Source organism: Ptychodera flava, chromosome 5, assembly GCF_041260155.1.
Source record: "Ptychodera flava strain L36383 chromosome 5, AS_Pfla_20210202, whole genome shotgun sequence".
NCBI classification, from domain to species: domain Eukaryota; kingdom Metazoa; phylum Hemichordata; class Enteropneusta; family Ptychoderidae; genus Ptychodera; species Ptychodera flava.
The window spans coordinates 43,601,591-43,622,127 of NC_091932.1; the positions used below are offsets into that span (position 1 = coordinate 43,601,591).

At 34.8% G+C, this 20,537-nt stretch overlaps 1 protein-coding gene across 2 annotated transcripts in view; it reads left to right on the plus strand.

Annotated features, from left to right (window-relative positions):
- Window positions 1-20,537, plus strand: part of LOC139134034 (DEP domain-containing mTOR-interacting protein-like) — a 60,984-nt gene that overhangs the window by 17,687 nt on the left and 22,760 nt on the right. For both annotated transcript variants that reach the window (XM_070700881.1, XM_070700882.1), the window contains one exon: window positions 963-1,083. In XM_070700881.1, coding sequence (XP_070556982.1) covers window positions 963-1,083 — 121 coding nt within the window. The remainder of the gene's footprint in view (window positions 1-962; window positions 1,084-20,537) is intronic.

Genomic DNA, 20,537 nt, shown 5'->3' on the forward strand with positions numbered 1-20,537 from the left:
ACAGGTCAGTCCTTGAATACAACATCAACAGACCTGTTGTTGACATGTACTACCCATGGTGCACCAGTGCACATGGCTAGTACATGTGACTTGCTATCTGTCAAGAAATCAAGTGTTCCATTGTCTAGCAAGGGTTGTCTGCATTTTCATTGCTGATGAACTTTAATTGTCTTGTCTAATCTCAAAGATGTAGATAATTTTAATCACGTCAGTGGTATACTGGTATTGAGGAACCATAGCTGAACTACAAAGAATGCATCAGAGGCTCTGAGTTTATCTGGGATATTTTGTTGTCTCTTTGAATTTACACTGAAAGTTTTCAAGGTTTTCTCATTCCCACTGTAATCAATTAGCCATACATGCCAACAAATGCCTGGATAGACTATAATATTGTCATCAGCAAGTTAATTTTGGGTATTGCACACATACAGGATGTTTTGACAAAGAGACTGCCACACATGAACTAACTAGATGTATGGAGTAGAACACTGACACACATGAACTGACTAGATGTATGGAGTAGAACACTGAAGCACTTTCATTGCCTCGCAATAATTCTTAATATAATAAAATCAATGATGACATTACTATAAAATGTAATTTTGACATAACACATAACAACAAAAAAGTCAAATCATAAAAAGTTGCAAACTCTATCACTTCCTCCCCATTTTGTTGTATATAATGCAATCCAGTCTATTGAAAGCAATGAGGAGACGTACAAATATCTGATTGGACACGGGGTCAAATGACAAGGATGTACCAATATCTGATTGGACAAGGGGTAAAATGACAAGGATGTACCGATATCTGATTGGACAAGGTGTAAAATGACATAGGGTACAATACTAGTACATATAGAAACATTTTCTGGCTGTTTCTGCTTTCATTAGTCACATGAATTTTTCCATGTGATATTCACTACACACTGTTGACATCATTCTTTCTCCTTTCTCTTTCAGTGTGCGATGACCATGTATTTAAAGATGAATATTTATTCTATAGATTTAGAAAAGACGATAACTCATTTCCAAAGACAAGAGTGACAGCAGTTTACCTAAAAGCAGAAAAATTGAGATTAAAGTAAGTTTCTTCCCAAATTCTACTTTTATCTGTAACACTTGGCTTAATCTGTTTCCTTAGGGGGCTTTCATATGGCTTTGTTGTGCAACTGAACCCCCGTGAGTTATGTTAATTTGTAAAATTGTCCAGCGTCACCCATGATATTTCTGAATCTTTCCTTATACCATGCTGATGTGACTCTCATGAGTAGCAAGTATTCAAAAGTACAAGCAATATGGGTGACACTTTTCACCATTACCTCAGCACTCGTCTGGCTCATCCAAACAAATGCTATGCTAGATATCACAGATGTGATTTTGTTCCTACAGGCTAGGATATGTCTTCTATATTTGTGTAAAGTATGTATGTATGTATGCAAGCAGGTATCTACGGCGTCTATCACTGTGTATTTTGGGTCAAAGACTGATCTTCTAAGATGTTTATGATATGGCTGCAAAAATGTGCAAATGAGCTCAATAAAAGCAGAAATAATAGAAAATTTTAAACAAAAACTACGAAACCTAGACCTTCGAAATTTGCAAAATTAGTTCATGTACTTTGTTGCAAGTCTCTGTCTTTTCAAGCCAAGTTGAACACATGATAAATACAAATGGGGAAGATAAATGTTAATATCGGTGAAAAATCTTAAAGTTAGAAACTTCTGGCTTTAGGACTGTGAAATTTTCTTGAAAGTTTTGTATTTTGAGGCAGATTTCGATTTTTTAACCCAAGTTAATTACATGAAAATATGCTAATGAGCAAATATGATAGAAAAAAATTGTAGAAATATCCCAGACTCAGTGATTTCTCCTTGTCTGTAACATTTGCATAATAATATTGCCACCAGTGTTTAGATACAATATTGTTAAAAACCAAGTTGATAGAATGACTGATATGTAAACAAACAATATAAATGTGAAGAATGGTCTGAAATTACAAACTCAAAAACTCCTGGCCCCAGTACCTTGTAATTTGATAGGTTTACTGCTATTTGGTGCAAATTTGTGTGTATGCAACCCAGTTGATAAGATGCCTGTGATGCAAATTAGCAAAATAAATCTTCAAGGATGATAAAAAATTCTGCACCCAAAAAGTTGGATTTCTATGACTTTCATAGTTGTTAACAATTTTCTCAGTGGCATCTAGATTCATGTTTGTTAAAATCAAAGCTGGATAAATGACTGATATTTGAATAAACAAATGAACATGAATAATAATTAATAACTGCAAACTAACAAACTACCAGCCATAAGAATTTGAAACTTGGTAAAAAACTTTGATGAAAACTTGAGATTATTAAAATCAAATTGATCAGATGAGTAATATACAAGTGAGCAAAATAAACCATGAAAAGAGTTCATATTCCACACTCATACAGTACTCACACTTTAAGTAGATATCTACAACTTGTTTTGCATGAAGTTGATGACTTCAGTAGATATCTACAAGGTTGTTTTGCATGAAGTTGATGAAATGGCAGATATAGTCTAGTCGGAAGGTAGGGTTCCCATGCACCCCATGGATGTATTTTTTTAACCTACATTTTTGTAATCCTTAGGGTCTATATTTAATGAATTTTGATGTTCCCAAAATCAAATCGTGTCCCAAGGGGTTCATTTGGCGCCATCTTGGCCGCCATCTTGGATTTAAACAATGGGGTAGGGGTCACGTATCTACCGCTCAACGGAAAAAGAAACAATAGAATACTATAAACGTTACATTTTTAGAAAGCCAAGATCATGGCCTTTTCATTGATATATAACTTAATAGGGATTAATTAATATTCGAACGTCGATTAGACTTTATATCGGTCATTGGCCGTAAATCTGAAAATTTGCGAAATTTCACACCCAATAATTAAGTTCCCGTTCCTCCAAACAATTTTTCATAAGGTATTTATATATTTTTTGGAAGAACTCAGTGCAATAAACAAGAAAAACAAGATTAAAAGTATGTGTCTTGAGATTTAGTGGGTGCATGAGCTTGTTTTCTTATTACGCGGTATGCCACATATCCGTGTGTAACATAAGGGGTAGGGGTAATGTTTCCCTTTCTGTTTCGAATCATGAATGATTAAACCATAAAAATGTTACATTTTTTGAAAGTGCTGCATCAGACCTTTCTAAAAATATATAGATTTATGGGGAAAAGTTGCATATTTAAAAGTTACAAAGCTTAAACCTTTCGGTTTGTGTCGATTTCAAGTGATTTTTTAAGAACGAAATTACAACATATGGGGTAGGGGTAATGTTTCCCTTTCTGCCTCGAATCATGAATTACGAAACCATATAAATGTTATACTGTTTGAAAGCTCTGAAATTGGCCTTTCCAAATATGTATAGTTTTATTGGGAAAAGTCCATATTTTAAAGTCACAAAGCTTATGCCTTTCAGCTTGTGTCAATTTTAAGTGATTTTTTAAGAACGAAATTACAACATATGGGGTAGGGGTAATGTTTCCCGTTCTGCCTCGAATCATGAATTATGAAACCATATAAATGTTATACTGTTTGAAAGCTCTGAAATTGGCCTTTCCAAACATGTATAGTCTTATTGGGAAAAGTCCATATTTTAAAGTTACAAAGCTTAAACCTTTCAGTTTGTGTCAATTTTAAGTCATTTTTAAGAACGAAATTACAACATATGGGGTAGGGGTAATGTTTCCCTTTCTGCCTCGAATTATGAATTATGAAACCATATAAATGTTATACCATTTGAAAGCTCTGAAATGGGCCTTTCCAAACATGTATAGTTTTATTGGGAAAAGTCCATATTTTAAAGTTACAAAGCTTATGCCTTTCAGTTTGTGTCAATTTTAAGTGATGTTTTAAACAAAATTATAATATAAGGGGTAGGGGTAATGTTTCCCGTTCTGCCTTGAACCATGGATTATGAAACCATATAAATGTTATACTGTTTGAAAGCACTGAAATGGGCCTTTCCAAACATGTATAGTTGTATTGGGGAAAGTTGCATATTTGAAAGTTACAAAGCTTAAGCCGTTCAGTTTGTGTCAATTTTAAGTGATTTTTAGCTCCCATAGCCATATGTATATATGGCAATGGAGGCTATTCTTATAGGCTAGGGAAATGTCTGTATGTATGTATGTCTGTATGTCTGTATGTCTGTCCGTCAACATCAAAAACTCCAAAACCGCTGTACATTTCATCTTGATATTTGGTGTGTACATGGATGATGGGCTGTAGATGAGATTTTGTTCAAATGAAGTTGTCATTGCCAAAAATATGCAAATTAAGTGAAAAAATGTAAAAACTGTCAAAATTGAAAAAACTCAATAACCACAGAGCAGATTACATGAAAAATTAGCATGTAAGTACTTTGGGCTGACATGAAATGATTGTGCACATCTTGGGTCAGTATCTTGGAGTTACTATTTTTCATGAATTTTTTTGTAATTTTCTCCCATTTTTGGTCAAAAAATCTTCTCTGAAACCACAAGTCCGATTGATTTGAAACTTGGTATGGAAGTGCATAGGAGTGACCTTTCCCAAATTTGGGCAAATCATGGTGAAATTTGCATATTTTTAGTTTACACGTCCATAGACTCCCATGTATAAGGCAGATCTCCATAGACTTCCATGTATAAGGCCACGAAAAATAAAAATTTAGTTTCTCATCGTATTCATATTGCAAAAAGGATGCAGTGACACAATTTTTAGTCCCCACGGATGAAGTCCAGTGGGCTTATAGATTGGGTCATGTCCGTCTGTTCGTCCATCCGTGAGTCCATCCGTTCACGCAGATATCTCGGATATTTTGACAAAATGTCATGTGACCTTGATGACCTTTGATCTCAAATATACATATTTGTCCATAACTCAGTAACCACAAGTGCTACCACCCTTCATATATGGTATGATGGGACACCTTATGACGTCACATATTGTACCTCATTAATTATGCACATATCTAATATTGAGCGAGCCAATAGAGCTAGAGGTCTGATTTATGGTATATAGGGATAACTTACCAATACAATTTTTTTGACAAAATGTCACGTGACCTCGGTGACCTTTGACCTCAAATATACATATTTTTCCATAACTCAGTAACCACAAGTGCTACACCCTTCATGTATGGTATGATGGGACACCTTATGACGTCACATATTGTACCTCATTTATTATGCGCATATCTAATTTTGAGCGAGCCAATAGAGCTAGAGGTCTGATTTTTGGTATATAGGGATAACTTAGCAATACAATTTTTTTGACAAAATGTCACCTGACCTCGGTGAGCTTTGACCTCAAATATACATATTTGTCCATAACTCAGTAACCACAAGTGCTACACCCTTCATGTATGGTATGATTGGAAACCTTATGACACCACATATTGTACTTCATTTATTATGCGCATATCTAATTTTGAGCGAGCCAATAGAGCTAGAGGTCTGATTTTTGGTATATATGGATAACTTAGCAATACAATTTTTTTGACAAAATGTCACCTGACCTCGGTGAGCTTTGACCTCAAATATACATATTTGTCCATAACTCAGTAACCACAAGTGCTACACCCTTCATATTTGGTATGATTGGACACCTTATGACACCACATACTGTACCTCAATAATTATGCACATATCTCATTCTGAGCAAGCCAATAGAGCTGGATGTCTGATTTTTGGTACATAGGGATAACTATAGGAGAGAAATTTTTTGACCAAATGTCATGTGACCTCGATGACCTTTTACCTAAAATATATGTTTATGTCAATAAATAAGTAACCACAAGTGCTATGTCCTTTGTATTTAGTAGGATGGGAGACCTTATGAAAACACATGCTTCACCTCATTAATTATGTACACATCTAATTCTGGGCAAGCGAATAGAGATTTTTTGGCATATAGGGATTAATTAGCAATATGTTTTTTTTTTTCAAAATGTCATGTGACCTTGATGACCTTTGACCTTGATTATACATATATATGCATATCTCAGTAACCACAAGTTCTATACCCTCCAATTTTGATAGGATATTAGACCTTAAGATGTCACATCTTGTACCTCATTTATAATGCGCATATGTATTTCTTGGCTGGCCAATACTGCTAGAGGTCTGATCTTTTTTCCCGATTTAGAACCATAACTTAGACATGCCTCATGTGTTTCAAATTGGGAACAACGACTTAGACCTATGTGCCCATAGATCTCAACATATACACTCCAGTGATACTTCTTAATGACCACATTTTCCTGCCCCACCAAGACTAATACTCCTATTACAAGTGGGGACTATGTCATTGTAAATGACTTGTTGAGTTAATGGTTGTATCACAGTATTCGATATATCTAATTCTGTATTTTTTCCATTTTATATTCTGAATAAATACATTAAACATATTTCACTGTCTCCTGTACATTACATTTAAGTATTTTCACTTCATGCACTTTATCCCTTTCACACATGTTCAAATATCTGACCAGAGAACAAACACTAAATAGTCCAGGATGGGAACTACAGTGTCATTGACGCTATTTTTTGAAAAATATGCACAAAACAGTTAGTCCGTTGGCCAGGTATCGAAATCATCCCCTCTAAGGCATTTTACCCACTATGATTTTCTGTTAGCTAGTATTCTCAGCTGTCATAATCTGCTTATTTTCCATTTAACTGATGGTGTGTGAGAGTGTAACGACTTGTTTGTGAAGGGCTGTCACGCCCTCAGTAGTAAAATAGGAATGGGTTAGGGGTAACATATTTACCGCTAGTCGGAAACAAAAACAAAAAAGTACCATAAACAATACATTCTTAGAAAGCCCAGATAATCCCCTTACCATTGGTATACAACTAAATGGGGATAAATCGATATTCAAACATCGATTAGATTTTATATCGAACATGAAATGTAAATTGTAAAATTTGCTTAATTTCAAACCCAATAATTAAGTTCATGTTCCTCCAAACAGTTTTTACAGGGTATTTATATATCATTTGAAAGAAATTAATGCAATAGAGAAGTAAAAAACATTAAAAGAGTGTATCTTCTTGAGACTTATGGGGTGCGTCGATTGTTTACCTAATATATGGTATGCCGTACATCCCTCTATAATATACATTTAAGGGATAGGGGTATGGGTAATGTTTCCTCTCCTACCAAACGCAGCGAATAAGGAAGCCACATAAATATCATATCTCTGAAACACTAACGCAGTTGTTTTTCCAACAAGATATGGCTTGATGGGGTAAACCCAAAAATTATGCAGTGACAATGCCTAAACTCAAAAGTTTGTGTTACTTTACTGACATTTACTTGTTGAAAGGAACATAGAAAAATACTCTATAGGGCATTAAATAGCACTAAAAAGCTAAAATGGTGGTTCATAAAAGACGTTTTACTCATTTCAATAACTCAAATTAGGGAAAGAAAGTTAACAGTTATAATATGAGTGAAATGGTCAAAACCGAGCTCGAGTGGTGTACCCAACTTATAGGGGTTGTTTATCGCTATATTATATCAGTATATTGAAACTTGTGATGAAAATACAGACAATGTGAAAGAAACCCACTTTGGAGATAGGAATGGCCAACTTTACAGTATATCGTAAATACATGCACAGTCATGTGACCGTCTGGGCAAATCAGAGCTCACTATTAATAGTGTTACTTTTAATACCACACGGGAACACGAGAGAATCTTTTATCGCTGAAAACCAATCACCATTAATCCACAATATAGCTTCTCCATAATAAGATAAGATGGATCGACAACACTTTACCTTCCTTACCAGAAAACAAGAGATCATAACCAATTTTTCGAAATTATTTTACAACGCAGAACACTATACACTCCCAATGAGGATTACATTTTCGACTGGGTACTAAAATTCAATAGCAAAATAATTCTGGAACTAAAACCCGAAAAGCCAAATGTCACAGAACGCATTCAAATGACACAACTAAATAGTAAACAGAAGGCGAACAAACACTCTCTACACCAAGCAATAAGACGGCGAGACAAACCTCAGAAAATGACTAAAAAGGCTTATATTCCCATTGACACCTCAATGTTTAAAATGCCTTGTGAGTGAATCTATCATTAGTTTCTTATCATGGATGACATTTAACAAATGTTAGACCCTGACGTCTTTGAAGCAAAGACCCTACAAACGGACGTTTTAGGGTCAATGCTTGAAGATACCATTCCCACCAGCATGATCGAATCAGAGAGACTAGATTGATCTAACTTTCGAGCTAGATCAGCCACCAGCAGCTGAGAAAAAATAGGTCAACATAATCATCAGAGTCAAGCGAGCTAGACAACGGCTTCACACATTATACTCCACAGAGAGGACATTCTTTCACAATTCACAAAAAAACGTTCAAAAGCTTCGTTGAAGGCATTGTTCGCGATCTTAGGGACAGGCATGGCTGGTTGCGTGGCAAATGCAAAATGTTAGTCATGCTGAATCAAGGTGTAATCAAGTAATAGCTTATTTATAGATTGGGAAAATCCTAATCCTGATAGTAATGATGGAATATAAACTTTGTGAAAAGTTGAGAAAATTTGCCACTTCTTTGATTTGTATGTTTTACATTCCATGTTGTACTAGCCTGTACTATACATGAACAGTCAATACATCCGGCAAGTACATGTATTCTGTGCTGTTCTTTTATAGTTAGGTCCCCGCAATCCGAGATAAGTCTTTCTATAGTGTCAACCATTCTCTTCGATTACTGTAATCTACTCCAATAAATTCCCATTTAACTCATTTGTATGATTACAGGGAAGCCTAAGCCTATCTCTTACAATCTAAGAATCTTAGATATTTGACAACAATATGTATGCAATTTTCATATTTTTCATAGGCCTAAATAACTCACAGAAGAAAGTCATACTCAATGTTTTGTCCAATTGAAAGTCAAATTTTCACCGAAACAAGTAGAGGTGGCCATCTGTAAGCCAAACGAGAATTAATATTAGCAAAGATGGATATTAATTAAGCCTTTCCCATTTCCGATCCCAGTTACTCATACAACTGTGTATAAGCGAAAGCCAAGAGTATCGAATGTGTTGAAACCCAAGTGGCCCCTATTCAGTACCACGTAGCCTACAGGTACACCTTAAAGAATACTTACCAGGCCAAAATACCGAGTGTTGAATTCCTTCAAAAGTGGCAACACCTGGAAAGACACTGCGGCAACCAATTTATCACCCTGATCTCTAACTATTTACCTCTACACCCAATAAAGCACCGGGACTCAAGACAGTTGTACATCACAAACTTAAGAGAGCGATCGAAGACACTCGCTACACAGAATGCAGGATGGAAGGCTGCAAAGACGATTCTTCAAATAGGCAAAAAAAGAGGCTGAAAACAACACAAACATTCACAGCAACGACGACAGGTCGGGTTTTCTTCCTATACTACGGTACAAAACCAAACCAAAGGGTCTTTCAAAGGCCACCGCACTTCCCTTAAAACCCAGCTCGAAATGGACTGGGATCATGATTAGTGCCAAGTTTGGTTGGGCGTTTTGGGGCATGGCTCTGCATAATGACTCTGTCGGTAACGGTTGCTATCGTTCGCATTATCTGCGGATCTGTTTGCTCTCAGATCACGCTCAGGCTCGGACTAATATAGAGACGTACAGCCTTCGTTTCAAGGTTTGTTTCAGTCATGCCATGGCAAATACTCGAAATAAAAAAGAAAGGAAAACTATCAACTTAATCAAACAAGAGTTTGCTTGAATGAATTTACCGAAGTTTCAGGCCATATCAACGTTCGTTATGTGAATGATTCAGCTGCTGACCGCCATGTACATACGGAATATTGGCGCCATCTAAAGTCGAAAAATTATCAAAAAAGTAAAAAGCTTCTATCTGGGCTTTCTAAGAATGTATTGTTTATGGTACCTTTTTGTTAGCTCACATTTGGTTTTACCAATGTGAGTTTATCGTATAGGCTGAAGTCGATGGCGTCTGTATGTATGTGTGTATGTATGTATGTATGTATGTATGTATGTATGTATGTATGTATGTATGTACGTACAGTATGTCCGTCAACATCAAAAACACGCAAACCGCTGCACGTTTCAGCTTGGTATTTGGTGTGTGGATGCATCCTGGGCTGTAGATGGGATTTTGTTCAAATGAAGTCTGCATTGCCAAAATTATGCAAATGAGCTTACAAAATGTGAAAATGGTTAAGAATTAATAACTCAAGAACCGCTTTTTTGATTGCTTTGAAAATTTGTGTGCAAGTACCTTAGGTGAACCTTATACAGTTTTATGAATATTGTGAAGATATCCTTAATTTTGTATTTTTGCTGAATTTTTTTGTGATTTTTCTCATTTTCAGTAAAAATTCTTCTTCTCTGAAACCGCCTGCCCAATTGCTCTCAAATTTGGGTTGTCTCTTTGCAAGGGTGTTACTCTTCTAATTTGTTGAAATTATGACAAAATTTGGAAAATTACTATTTTTGTGCAATTTTGTCATTTTTGGTCAAAAATCTTAGACAGTATTTCCTTTTAAAACCCTGGACAGACAGCTTTCATATTTGGTACACAGAAGTACAGAGATAACAATAGTTAGATATGAGGAAATTGTCCTGAAATATAAAAAATTGTATTTTTAAGACAATATTGTCATTTTTGGTCAAGAAAACTTTATCTCAGCATTACTTGTTTGATAGCTTTGTAATTTGGTATAAAGTCCCTTGTTTGATAGCTTTGTAATTTGGTATAAAGTCCCGAAAGATGTTATTAGATAAATTTTCTGCTCAAAGTGTTGGGAAACCCCAAAATTTGTATATTTTAGGTACTTTTCTCAGTTTGTGACCTTAAATGACCTACACCAACCCAGGATATGTTGTGAGACAATTTTGAAGGCTGTGAACATAATTTTGTCATATTTGGTACCAATTTGTAGGAAAATTTGATCCAGAAAACAAAGCTGAGGTGATTTTTTTCATTTTGGACCAATTTTTGCAACTTTTCTATGTATGACATACAAGAACTGATTAGAAATTTGGATCCAGGATAATTCCAGATGTTGTAATCACCACCCACAATGGAAGGCATTTCACTATCTGTAACTAACTTAAGTGCTGTTTACATTAGAATGATAACACTCATGGCATTAATTAAAAATCTCCAAGGTTGTAAATGTACTTCTGTCATTTGGTCTTATGTAATACCAAGGGGTGGAACATTTGATATTCAGGAGGGGGTAGGGTCTAGAAGATTGATGATGTTGCATTACTTTTTTACCAGATCCCTTGTGCATTTTTTGCCCACTCCCACCTTTTCTTTTTATCAAGCCTTCTCTGTTTTTTGTTGTTGACATTTGCTTATGTAATGAGGATCTGCTTCTCCCATTGCTATAGAAGATGATATGCGTGTTCCTAAAGATGACCTCCAGTACCTAAGTTGGAGACCTTATTTGCTTTTGTCATTCTTGTTTTTCCTGGTTTAAATATTTCTAAAATTGACCAATTCAAACCGAATGTGAGCACATAGTGTTCTTGACGGTATTTTTTTTGTTTCCGACTAGCGGTAAATATGTTACCCCTAACCCATTCCTATTTTACTACCGAGGGCGTGACAGCCCTTCACAAACAAGTCGTTACACTCTCACACACCATCAGTTAAATGAAAAATAAGCAGATAATGACAGCTGAGAATACTAGCTAAAAGAAAATCATATTGGGTAAAATGCCTTAGAGGGGATGATTTCGATACCTGGCCAACGGACTAACTGTTTTGTGCATATTGTTCAAAAAATCACTTAAAATTGACAAAAACTGAAATGCTTAAGCTTTGTAACTTTCAAATATGCAACTTTCCCCAATACAACTATACATGTTTGGAAAGGCCCATTTCAGAGCTTTCAAACAGTATAACATTTATATGGTTTCATAATCCATGGTTCAAGGCAGAACGGGAAACATTACCCCTACCCCTTATATTATAATTTTGTTTAAAACATCACTTAAAATCGACACAAACCGAAAGGTTTAAGCTTTGTAACTTTTAAATATGCAACTTTTCCCCATAAATCTATATATTTTTAGAAAGGTCTGATGCAGCACTTTCAAAAAATGTATCATTTTTATGGTTTAATTATTCATGATTCGAAACAGAAAGGGAAACATTACCCCTACCCCTTATGTTACACACGGATATGTGGCATACCGCATAAATAAAAACAAGCTCATGCACCCACTAAATCTCAAGACACATACTTTTAATCTTGTTTTTCTTGTTTATTGCACTGAGTTCTTCCAAAAAATATATAAATACCTTATGAAAAATTGTTTGGAGGAACGGGAACTTAATTATTGGGTGTGAAATTTCGCAAATTTTACGATTTACGGCCAATGACCGATATAAAGTCTAATCGACGTTCGAATATTAATTTATCCCTATCAAGTTATATATCAATGAAAAGGCCATGATCTTGGCTTTCTAAAAATGTAACGTTTATAGTATTTTATTGTTTCTTTTTCCGTCGAGCGGTAGATACGTGACCCCTACCCCATTGTTTAAATCCAAGATGGCGGCAAAGATGGCGGCAAAGATGGCGCCAAATGAACCCCATGGGACACGATTTGATTTTAGGAACATCAAAATTCATTAAATATAGACCCTAAGGATTACAAAAATGTAGGTTAAAAAAATACATCCATGGGGTGCATGGGAACCCTACCTTCCGACCCGACTAATATACGGTACAAACCTCATGAGCTAATTATTGGCCCTCTTACTATCACTTTCTAACAGTAGTAAATTGAAAATAAATATGTAATTTATCCTAAGTTTGTTGTATTTTCATAAGCTGTACAGCTTGAAGCACACTGCTAGTTACCCGTAATGGAATGGCTGTGCTTTTGTTGTTTCAATCCTTTTACCACCAGACTTTTACAAATTTTTATCAACAAGCATGTCTGATCTATGCACACAGAAAGACACTGACTGATCTATGGAGATGGATTATGCATACAGAAAGACACTGATCTATGCACAGACACTGATCTATGTAGAAAGACACTAATTTACTGGGGTATGCACACAGAAAGACACTGATCTATGCACACAGAAAGACACTGATCTATGCACAGACACTGATCTACGTAGAAAGACACTAATTTACTTGAGTATGCTCACAGAAAGACACTGATCTATGCACAAAGACAGATTTGACTTTTTATATCTGTCCATGAATATTAAGCTACATAGACTCAGACCATTAAACTGTCAAGGCTGTAGATTCAACAAGCATGGGTGTCAAAGTTCAACAGATTGCATTGAATATTGCCCTCTTTAGAAGCCCATTAAGGGGAAGCCCATTAAGGGATACTGTGTATGTTTGTACTCCATGACAGTTAATCTTTGGGCAGTCTTCATGCTTTCATTCAGCCAATAAGCTATACCCTGGCCATCCAGGATGTAAAAGTTCAACCTATTTAGCTCTACTGTCAGCGACGCGGAGTTTATCAAATAGGTTGATTTTCCGTCGTCATTCGTCAACAATTGCCTTCTCCTCTGAAACCGCAAGTCCAATTGCTTTGAAATTTTATATGCAGTTCACTTGGGGTGACCTCACTTAAGTGTATTCAAATCGTGGTTAAATTTGCATATTTGTATTTTTGAGGCATTTTTTGGTGTTTTTGGTAAAAAAATCTTCTTCTCTGAAACCACTTGTCCGATTGCTTTGAAATTTGATATGAAGTTTACTTAGGGTGACTTCAGTCAGATTTGTTCAAATTGTGGTGAAATTTGCGTATTTGTATTTTTAAGGCAATTTTTGTCATTTTTGGTAAAAAAATCTTTAAAAATCTTCTTCTTCAAAACTGCTTGTCAGATAGCTTTGATATTTGGTACATATGTCCCTAGGGATGATCTATTTGAGATTTGTTCAAATTGTATGTGGAAATATGCAAATTTGCATTTTAAGGCAATTTTTGCCATTTTGGGTCAAAAAATGTATTTCTCAAAAAGTACTTGTCTGATAGTTTCGAAATTTGGTATACAGCTTTCTATAGATGAATTTAGTAATATATATTGAATTTCTGATGAAATCTGTAATTTTGTATTTTTGGGGCAATTTTTGCCATTTTTGGTCAAAAAATGTGTATTTTCAAAACTACTCATCTGATAGCTTTGAAATTTAGTATACAGGTTCCTACAGATGAACTGAATGATATTTATTGAAATTATGATGAAATCAGCAATTTTGTATTTTTGGGGCAATTTTTGCCATTTTTGGTCAAAAAATGTGTATTTCCAAAACTACTCATCTGATAGCTTTGCAATTTGGTATACTGGTTTCTATGGATCACCTTAATGATATTTATGGCAATTATGATGAAATCTACAGTTTTGTAATTTTGGGGTAATTTTTGCCATTTTTGGTCAAAAAATGTGTTACTCAAAAAGTACTGGTCTGATAGCTTTGAAATTTGGTATAAAGGTTTCTACAGATGAGCTTAGTAATATGTGTTGACTTTCTGGTGAAATCTGTAATTTTGTATTTTTGGGGCAATTTTTGCCATTTTTGGTCAAAAAATATGTATTTCCAAAACTACTCATCTGATAGCTTTGAAATTTGGTATACAGGTTTCCATTGATGAACTAAATTTGATCTTTTGAAATTATAATGAAATCAGCAATATGTATTTCCAAAACTACTCATCTGATAGCTTTGAAATTTGGTATACAGGTTTCCATTGATGAACTAAATTTGATCTTTTGCAATTTTTGTTTTTGCGGGCAATTGTTGCCATTTTTGGTCAGAAAAATTTTATTCTTAAAAAACTACTCATCAGATAGCTTTGGTTGACATGTTCATAGGGATGATCCGATGTGATATATTCAAAGTATGATGAAATCTTCAATTGTGTATTTTTGCAGCTATTTTAGCCACTTTTTTCTGGCCACTGCATTGAGCTATCAAAGATTTCCACCTCCTTCATCAACATGTGTCAAAAATAGTTATTCTCTACATCAACACAGCGGAGCTATATCGGCCACTAGGTTGCTTGTTGACAAAGTGTGGAGCAAAGAGAGGCATTTGTTTGCCGTTTTTTAGGGTAATTTTCTTCCACTGAATGCTTTGATATCACTGATGTGTTTAACTAGTACTCTGTGTATCTGGTCAATTGTCTGTGAATTGTCTGAAGCCAGTTGGTCATTTGCCTTTAATTAAAGGTCAAAGTTCATCACCACTACACCCCATTCTATCTTCTATGCATACCATGTCAGGATATCTACATATTTTTCAATTTCACTGTTTGTAATAATTTTCAGGATTTTCATTACTTATGTCCAATATCAAATTTTTTCTCTGAGAAAAGTCCTTGTCTGGTACAGAAGGAAAAGGCAAAGCTCATAGAGAATTAGAAACAAACTTTCAGAGAATTCACTTTTAAAATTAAAAATGATTGAAAAAATGGAAATGAATTTTACATTGGTAATGTTACTGTAAATGCCATTATGTTACATTTTTGACTGAAACATTCAATTTGATTCAGTTTGTAAACTTCCAAGGTAGCACCCTGACACCTTACATCTCTATCTCTCCGTAGAGGTTAATCATTACCTAAAATGACATGACAGTTTCAGTAATGGAAAGTACAGTCTAAGAAGCTGTGTTGTTTCTGCTATTTGATAACATGGTTTTTCAGCCCAAAATACTGATGTACAAAGTATCTTTCGTGTTTGTTTGTTCTCTCTTGCCACAATTATGGAAAATCAATTAGATGAACAGGGTTTCCTCATTGGTAGTTAGTTAGCCAATCAGAATACACCTTCATTTTGATAACCTGTTAATCAGCCAAGACTTATTAAACTGTGTACCAGAATGTATTTGTACTTCTGCGCATGTGTTTGTTAAAATGAAGTAATCTTATGAAAATCATGTCTTCAGTTTGAAATTGACAGTTTGTTTGTGTGGTACCAGCAGTGATTAATTGAACTACTTCTGTGATGTCATCAAATCATACCTTCCCATGATGCAATACCATGATTGAAACTGACAAGAAGTAATATTAGTCAGCAGCTGGTATCCTGTCAAAGTTTTCCCACTGATGAAAATATCACATCCAAAGTATTTGTAGAAGACACTTCCTTGTGCTTTGCTGACATGATCAAACAAACGCTACCTGTTTTACTTCACATGTATATGTTAAAGGTTGCTAGGTGCACAATGCTAAGTGCAGAGATGTGGATATGTGTTTATTGAAGATATACTGGTGCAAAAAAAACAAAATATCAAACCTGTAGGTTTCATAATTAGTGAGCTTACTTTCATATCAAAAGATAGTTTCATATCATATTATTGTGAAATTTTTTTCTTATTACAATATTAGAATTCAGTCACAGTGTGAAAAGGTCAGACAGATTTTAAAATAACTGAAATACTGTAGTGTATCCATTTCAAGGGTTCTTAACTTAAACTCTTACTGAAAACCTCTAAGGCCAGCCTGTTTTACAGCAGTTTTGAAATGAAAGCCTCTGGGGCCAACATATTTTGCAGCAGTTTTGAACTTACAGCATACTTGAAAAAATTCCCCAAAGTAAAATTTGCGGTTACGAGAGGAAATGTTCGAACACAAACAATATACCTACGTGATATGTGAGCAACCCAGAAGTCTGGTTTTAGTAGCCACTACTGTAGTTCATTGTGTTGGAAAACAAACAATATACCTACGTGATATGTGAGCAACCCAGAAGTCTGGTTGTAGTAGCCACTACTCTAGTTCATTGTGGTTTAGGTGTTTATGTATTCAGAACCATGCATAAAGTACAACATCTGTCAATTAGTGAAGAGTAGACACATGTTGAAATCACATATGGATAATGTGTTGTGGGTTCAGGAAAGCAGGTCTTTCTGGTGCCTGTAACTTGTTAGCTACAATAGACTATAGTCTATAGAAGCTATTGGGATGGGTATCCGTCCGGCGTCCGTCGTCAGTCTGTATGTATGTATGTATGTATGTATGTATGTATGTCCGTTTGTGAGGCGTCCGTCCACTCAAATATCTTGAGAACCGCAGTACTTACTGATTTGATATTTGTTGTGTAGATGAAAAATATGATTTTGAGAAACTATTTTTTAATTTTTTGATATTGTTGAAAATATGCAAATTAATGCCAAAAAGGCGTTTTTGGTAAAAAATCTTCTTCTTCATAACTGCTGGTCAGACAGCTTTGTTATTTGGTATACAGGTCCCTAGGGATAACCTAACTTAGATTTGTTCAAATTGTGATGAAATATGCAAATGTGTATTTTTAAGGAATTTTTTTGTCATTTTTGGTCAGAATTTGACTTACATTGTATGTAATTCTAGTACTGTATAAACCCTATCAATTCACCCAGAAAAAAATAAGTAATCATCAAAGCCAAAATAATTTTAGTTTGGAATTATCAGAAAGTTCAACTTTTTTTTACAGTTCATAGTGAAATGCTTACCATCTTGGAGGATTAAAACATGTAAAGGCAACTTTCCTGAATCCCAACTTTGATATATTCTGAACCACCATTTATGTTATCTAAAAGAAATTGCTCATAATAGTTTGTCATGATAGGGTGGTCAAATAAATAGAGATGGGGAAAGTTCTAATTTCCATTTATGGTTGACTTGGTAAGGATAAAATAAGATTACTTTTTGAGGAAAAAAATAGAGTGGTCAACTAAAAGAGTGGTCAAAGTGATAGGATTTTTATGGTAAAGCTGGGCTGTAAGATTCCTCATGTGCTATTTATAGCAATTATGCAATCTGTGTAAACCGTGCAATGAAAGTGTAACATGATTCCTTATAATGCTTTTGATGACCTTGAACTTCTTAAGTTACAAACATTTGTCTCTTCAGTGTGCTCTCTCTGAGTATGTACAGTCTCAACTTATTCAACAGAACTTACTTACAATGTTAATTTGAAAGTTAAAATGTGGTTGGTTAATAGGATGAAAATACAGATATAGATAACCAGCTGAAGATTCTTTATAACCTGACAGATATGCTGTTTTATTATGACGTAAATCTTGATTTAAGCAAGACTTGTTTAATTAGAATGTAATTAACTCTCGTTTATTTGCTATTATAGACTAATATAGTCTGATAAAATATGCAAATCTGTATTTTTACGGAATTTTTTTCCATTTTTGGTCAGGCTATCCTGAAATGAGCTATCAAAGATATCCACCTTCTTCATCAATACATGTGTCACAAAAGGTTATTCTTTACATAACACAGCAGAGCTCTGTCAACTGTTGAGTTGCTTGTTTTTTCAAAACCGCTGGTCAGACAGCTTTAATATTTGGTTTACATGTCCCTAGGATGACCTTTGTGAGATAATTTCATACAGTCAGGAAATACCGGTACTTAATTTTGTATCCATGTCTATAGTAGCTTCAGGGACTTTGGCCCTATGTTGTTTTTAAATTGTCATTGCCAACAAAGAGTATAAACCTTAGAACCACAGTTTAATACACCAGTATACCATTACCTGTGACAGACATGAATTCCTATCTGTTAAATTCCATGACACTGGACTCTCCCTTTATTTGTGTGTGTACATTGTTATTATTGGAACAATCCTTTGTTTTCAAGGTTGGTTTTGGTTATAAATATGTCAAATCCTTGAAAAGAACATTACATTCCACAGAACTGATGTGTGATCTCTTTGTGTTTGTAGAAGTTTAAATTTAGATTCCTATTCACTTGAATTCCTTGACTCCTTTGTTATGGTGTTTCAAAGTATTTTGATGGATAGAGGCCAGCCTTTTTGAACTGATCATATACATTGTTTTGAAGTGGTTCATTTTTATCACAGGATTCATGTCGTTATTCTTGTATGTGTTGCTGTTGTCATACTAGAAAATTGTTTCCTGAATATTAAATCACTGAGTATTAAACCTCTGATCCCAGATAGTTGCTGTTCCATCTCTTTAGAAGCTTATCACAAATTAATCGATTGTACAAAATAAATTGCTCTACGGTCTCTTGGTTTTGAGTACTGAAACTTTGGAATGGTCTTGGTTTGGCCAGGTACATACAGTACCTGTCCAGAAGTTTAAGGATGAATTGTTCTGTAAATTATGACCAAGTGTTTTAGACCAAGTGTTCACATACCGTTGACTTCAGAACAAAGCCTTCTCCCAAAGTACACCATGATATTACCGGTATGTGCATTATTCAGTTGCCACAATGATTATTCTATTCTTACAGTTGATGTCATAGGTAACCATTATCAAGCATTTCAACAACATGGCTTCCAAGAAAAGGGGATTGGTGATAATCTCTAGAGAATGCATTATCAGGAATTTAGAAGAAAAAATCAACAGTTCAATATGCCCTTTGTCTTCCTGTGGCAAATTTGTGTGATTTTCAAATTAATGAACAGGGGCCATACGCATCTGGATATTCTTTGAAATCCTTGAAAGCCTCTTTGAAAGTCCTGGAAAATTGATAATCTGATATCAATTTTAAAAATGACATGATGATCAGTGGTGATGCTGTTAAAATGGTACGCAAAATGACATATGGAAGTGATAAATTTTAAAAATGATATTTGGAAAATTGTATTTTAGACCCAGAGAAGTCCTTGACAATTGCTGCAAATGTCCTTAAAAAATCCTTGAATGTTAAGTGATTTTGAGTGTATGGACCATGAATGAAGTGAGGTTAACTCGGTTGAATGTTTTCTATGGATCTTTACACATGTTATCAAAGTGTTTATGCTAAACAATTTCTCATTTCCGTAAGATTTTTTCTTAAAATATGTAGAAAAAACTGATAGAATACAAAGTGCAGTGATAAAATCTGTCACTGCCTCTTATTGGAAGCATAAGATGGCAGTGTCCATTTTCAGTCATAAAGCTAAAGTGACCAACATTTGGTTGCACTGAGCTATGCCTGAAGGCCTTGCTTTGCAATATTTTCAGGAGCACATCGATGCTTTTTTTTAGGACAAGATAATAAGGCAGTGTTGTGAAAAGAAGATTTTAGAAAGTGAAGGAGTTAAAAGCTATTGTTGTAAACTTGTATGCGGCATTCTTTGAAGAGAAATCCAGTTTTACTTTCTGATTATCATATTGTGACAAAGTAGTCACCAGACTTCAAGTTAGAATATTCCCAGTTTCCCCATGCGATTGATTATTCTTATACCCGATATCAGTTTGCATACTCCAAAACTGTAAAGGAAATCAGCTGATATGATATTGATATGAAAACAGCTGATTTCACATCAGAGTTCCCACAGCTGATGTTTGTTTAGTTACCGGAAAGTAGTTCATTTGTCAACGAGATATAGAGCAACAAGGCCTCTTGTTGTGCCCATTGTAAGAATTGGACTTCAAGTGATTTATGTATCAACACCCCTTGACTGTACCAGTTGGGTAGTTTCACTTAATGTGGGCGTTGGCTGTATCAAAGTTATTTTTACAATGACGATAACATTAAGAAATGTCTTTCAACAGTATCAAAAACATATTTTAAGACATTCTGTC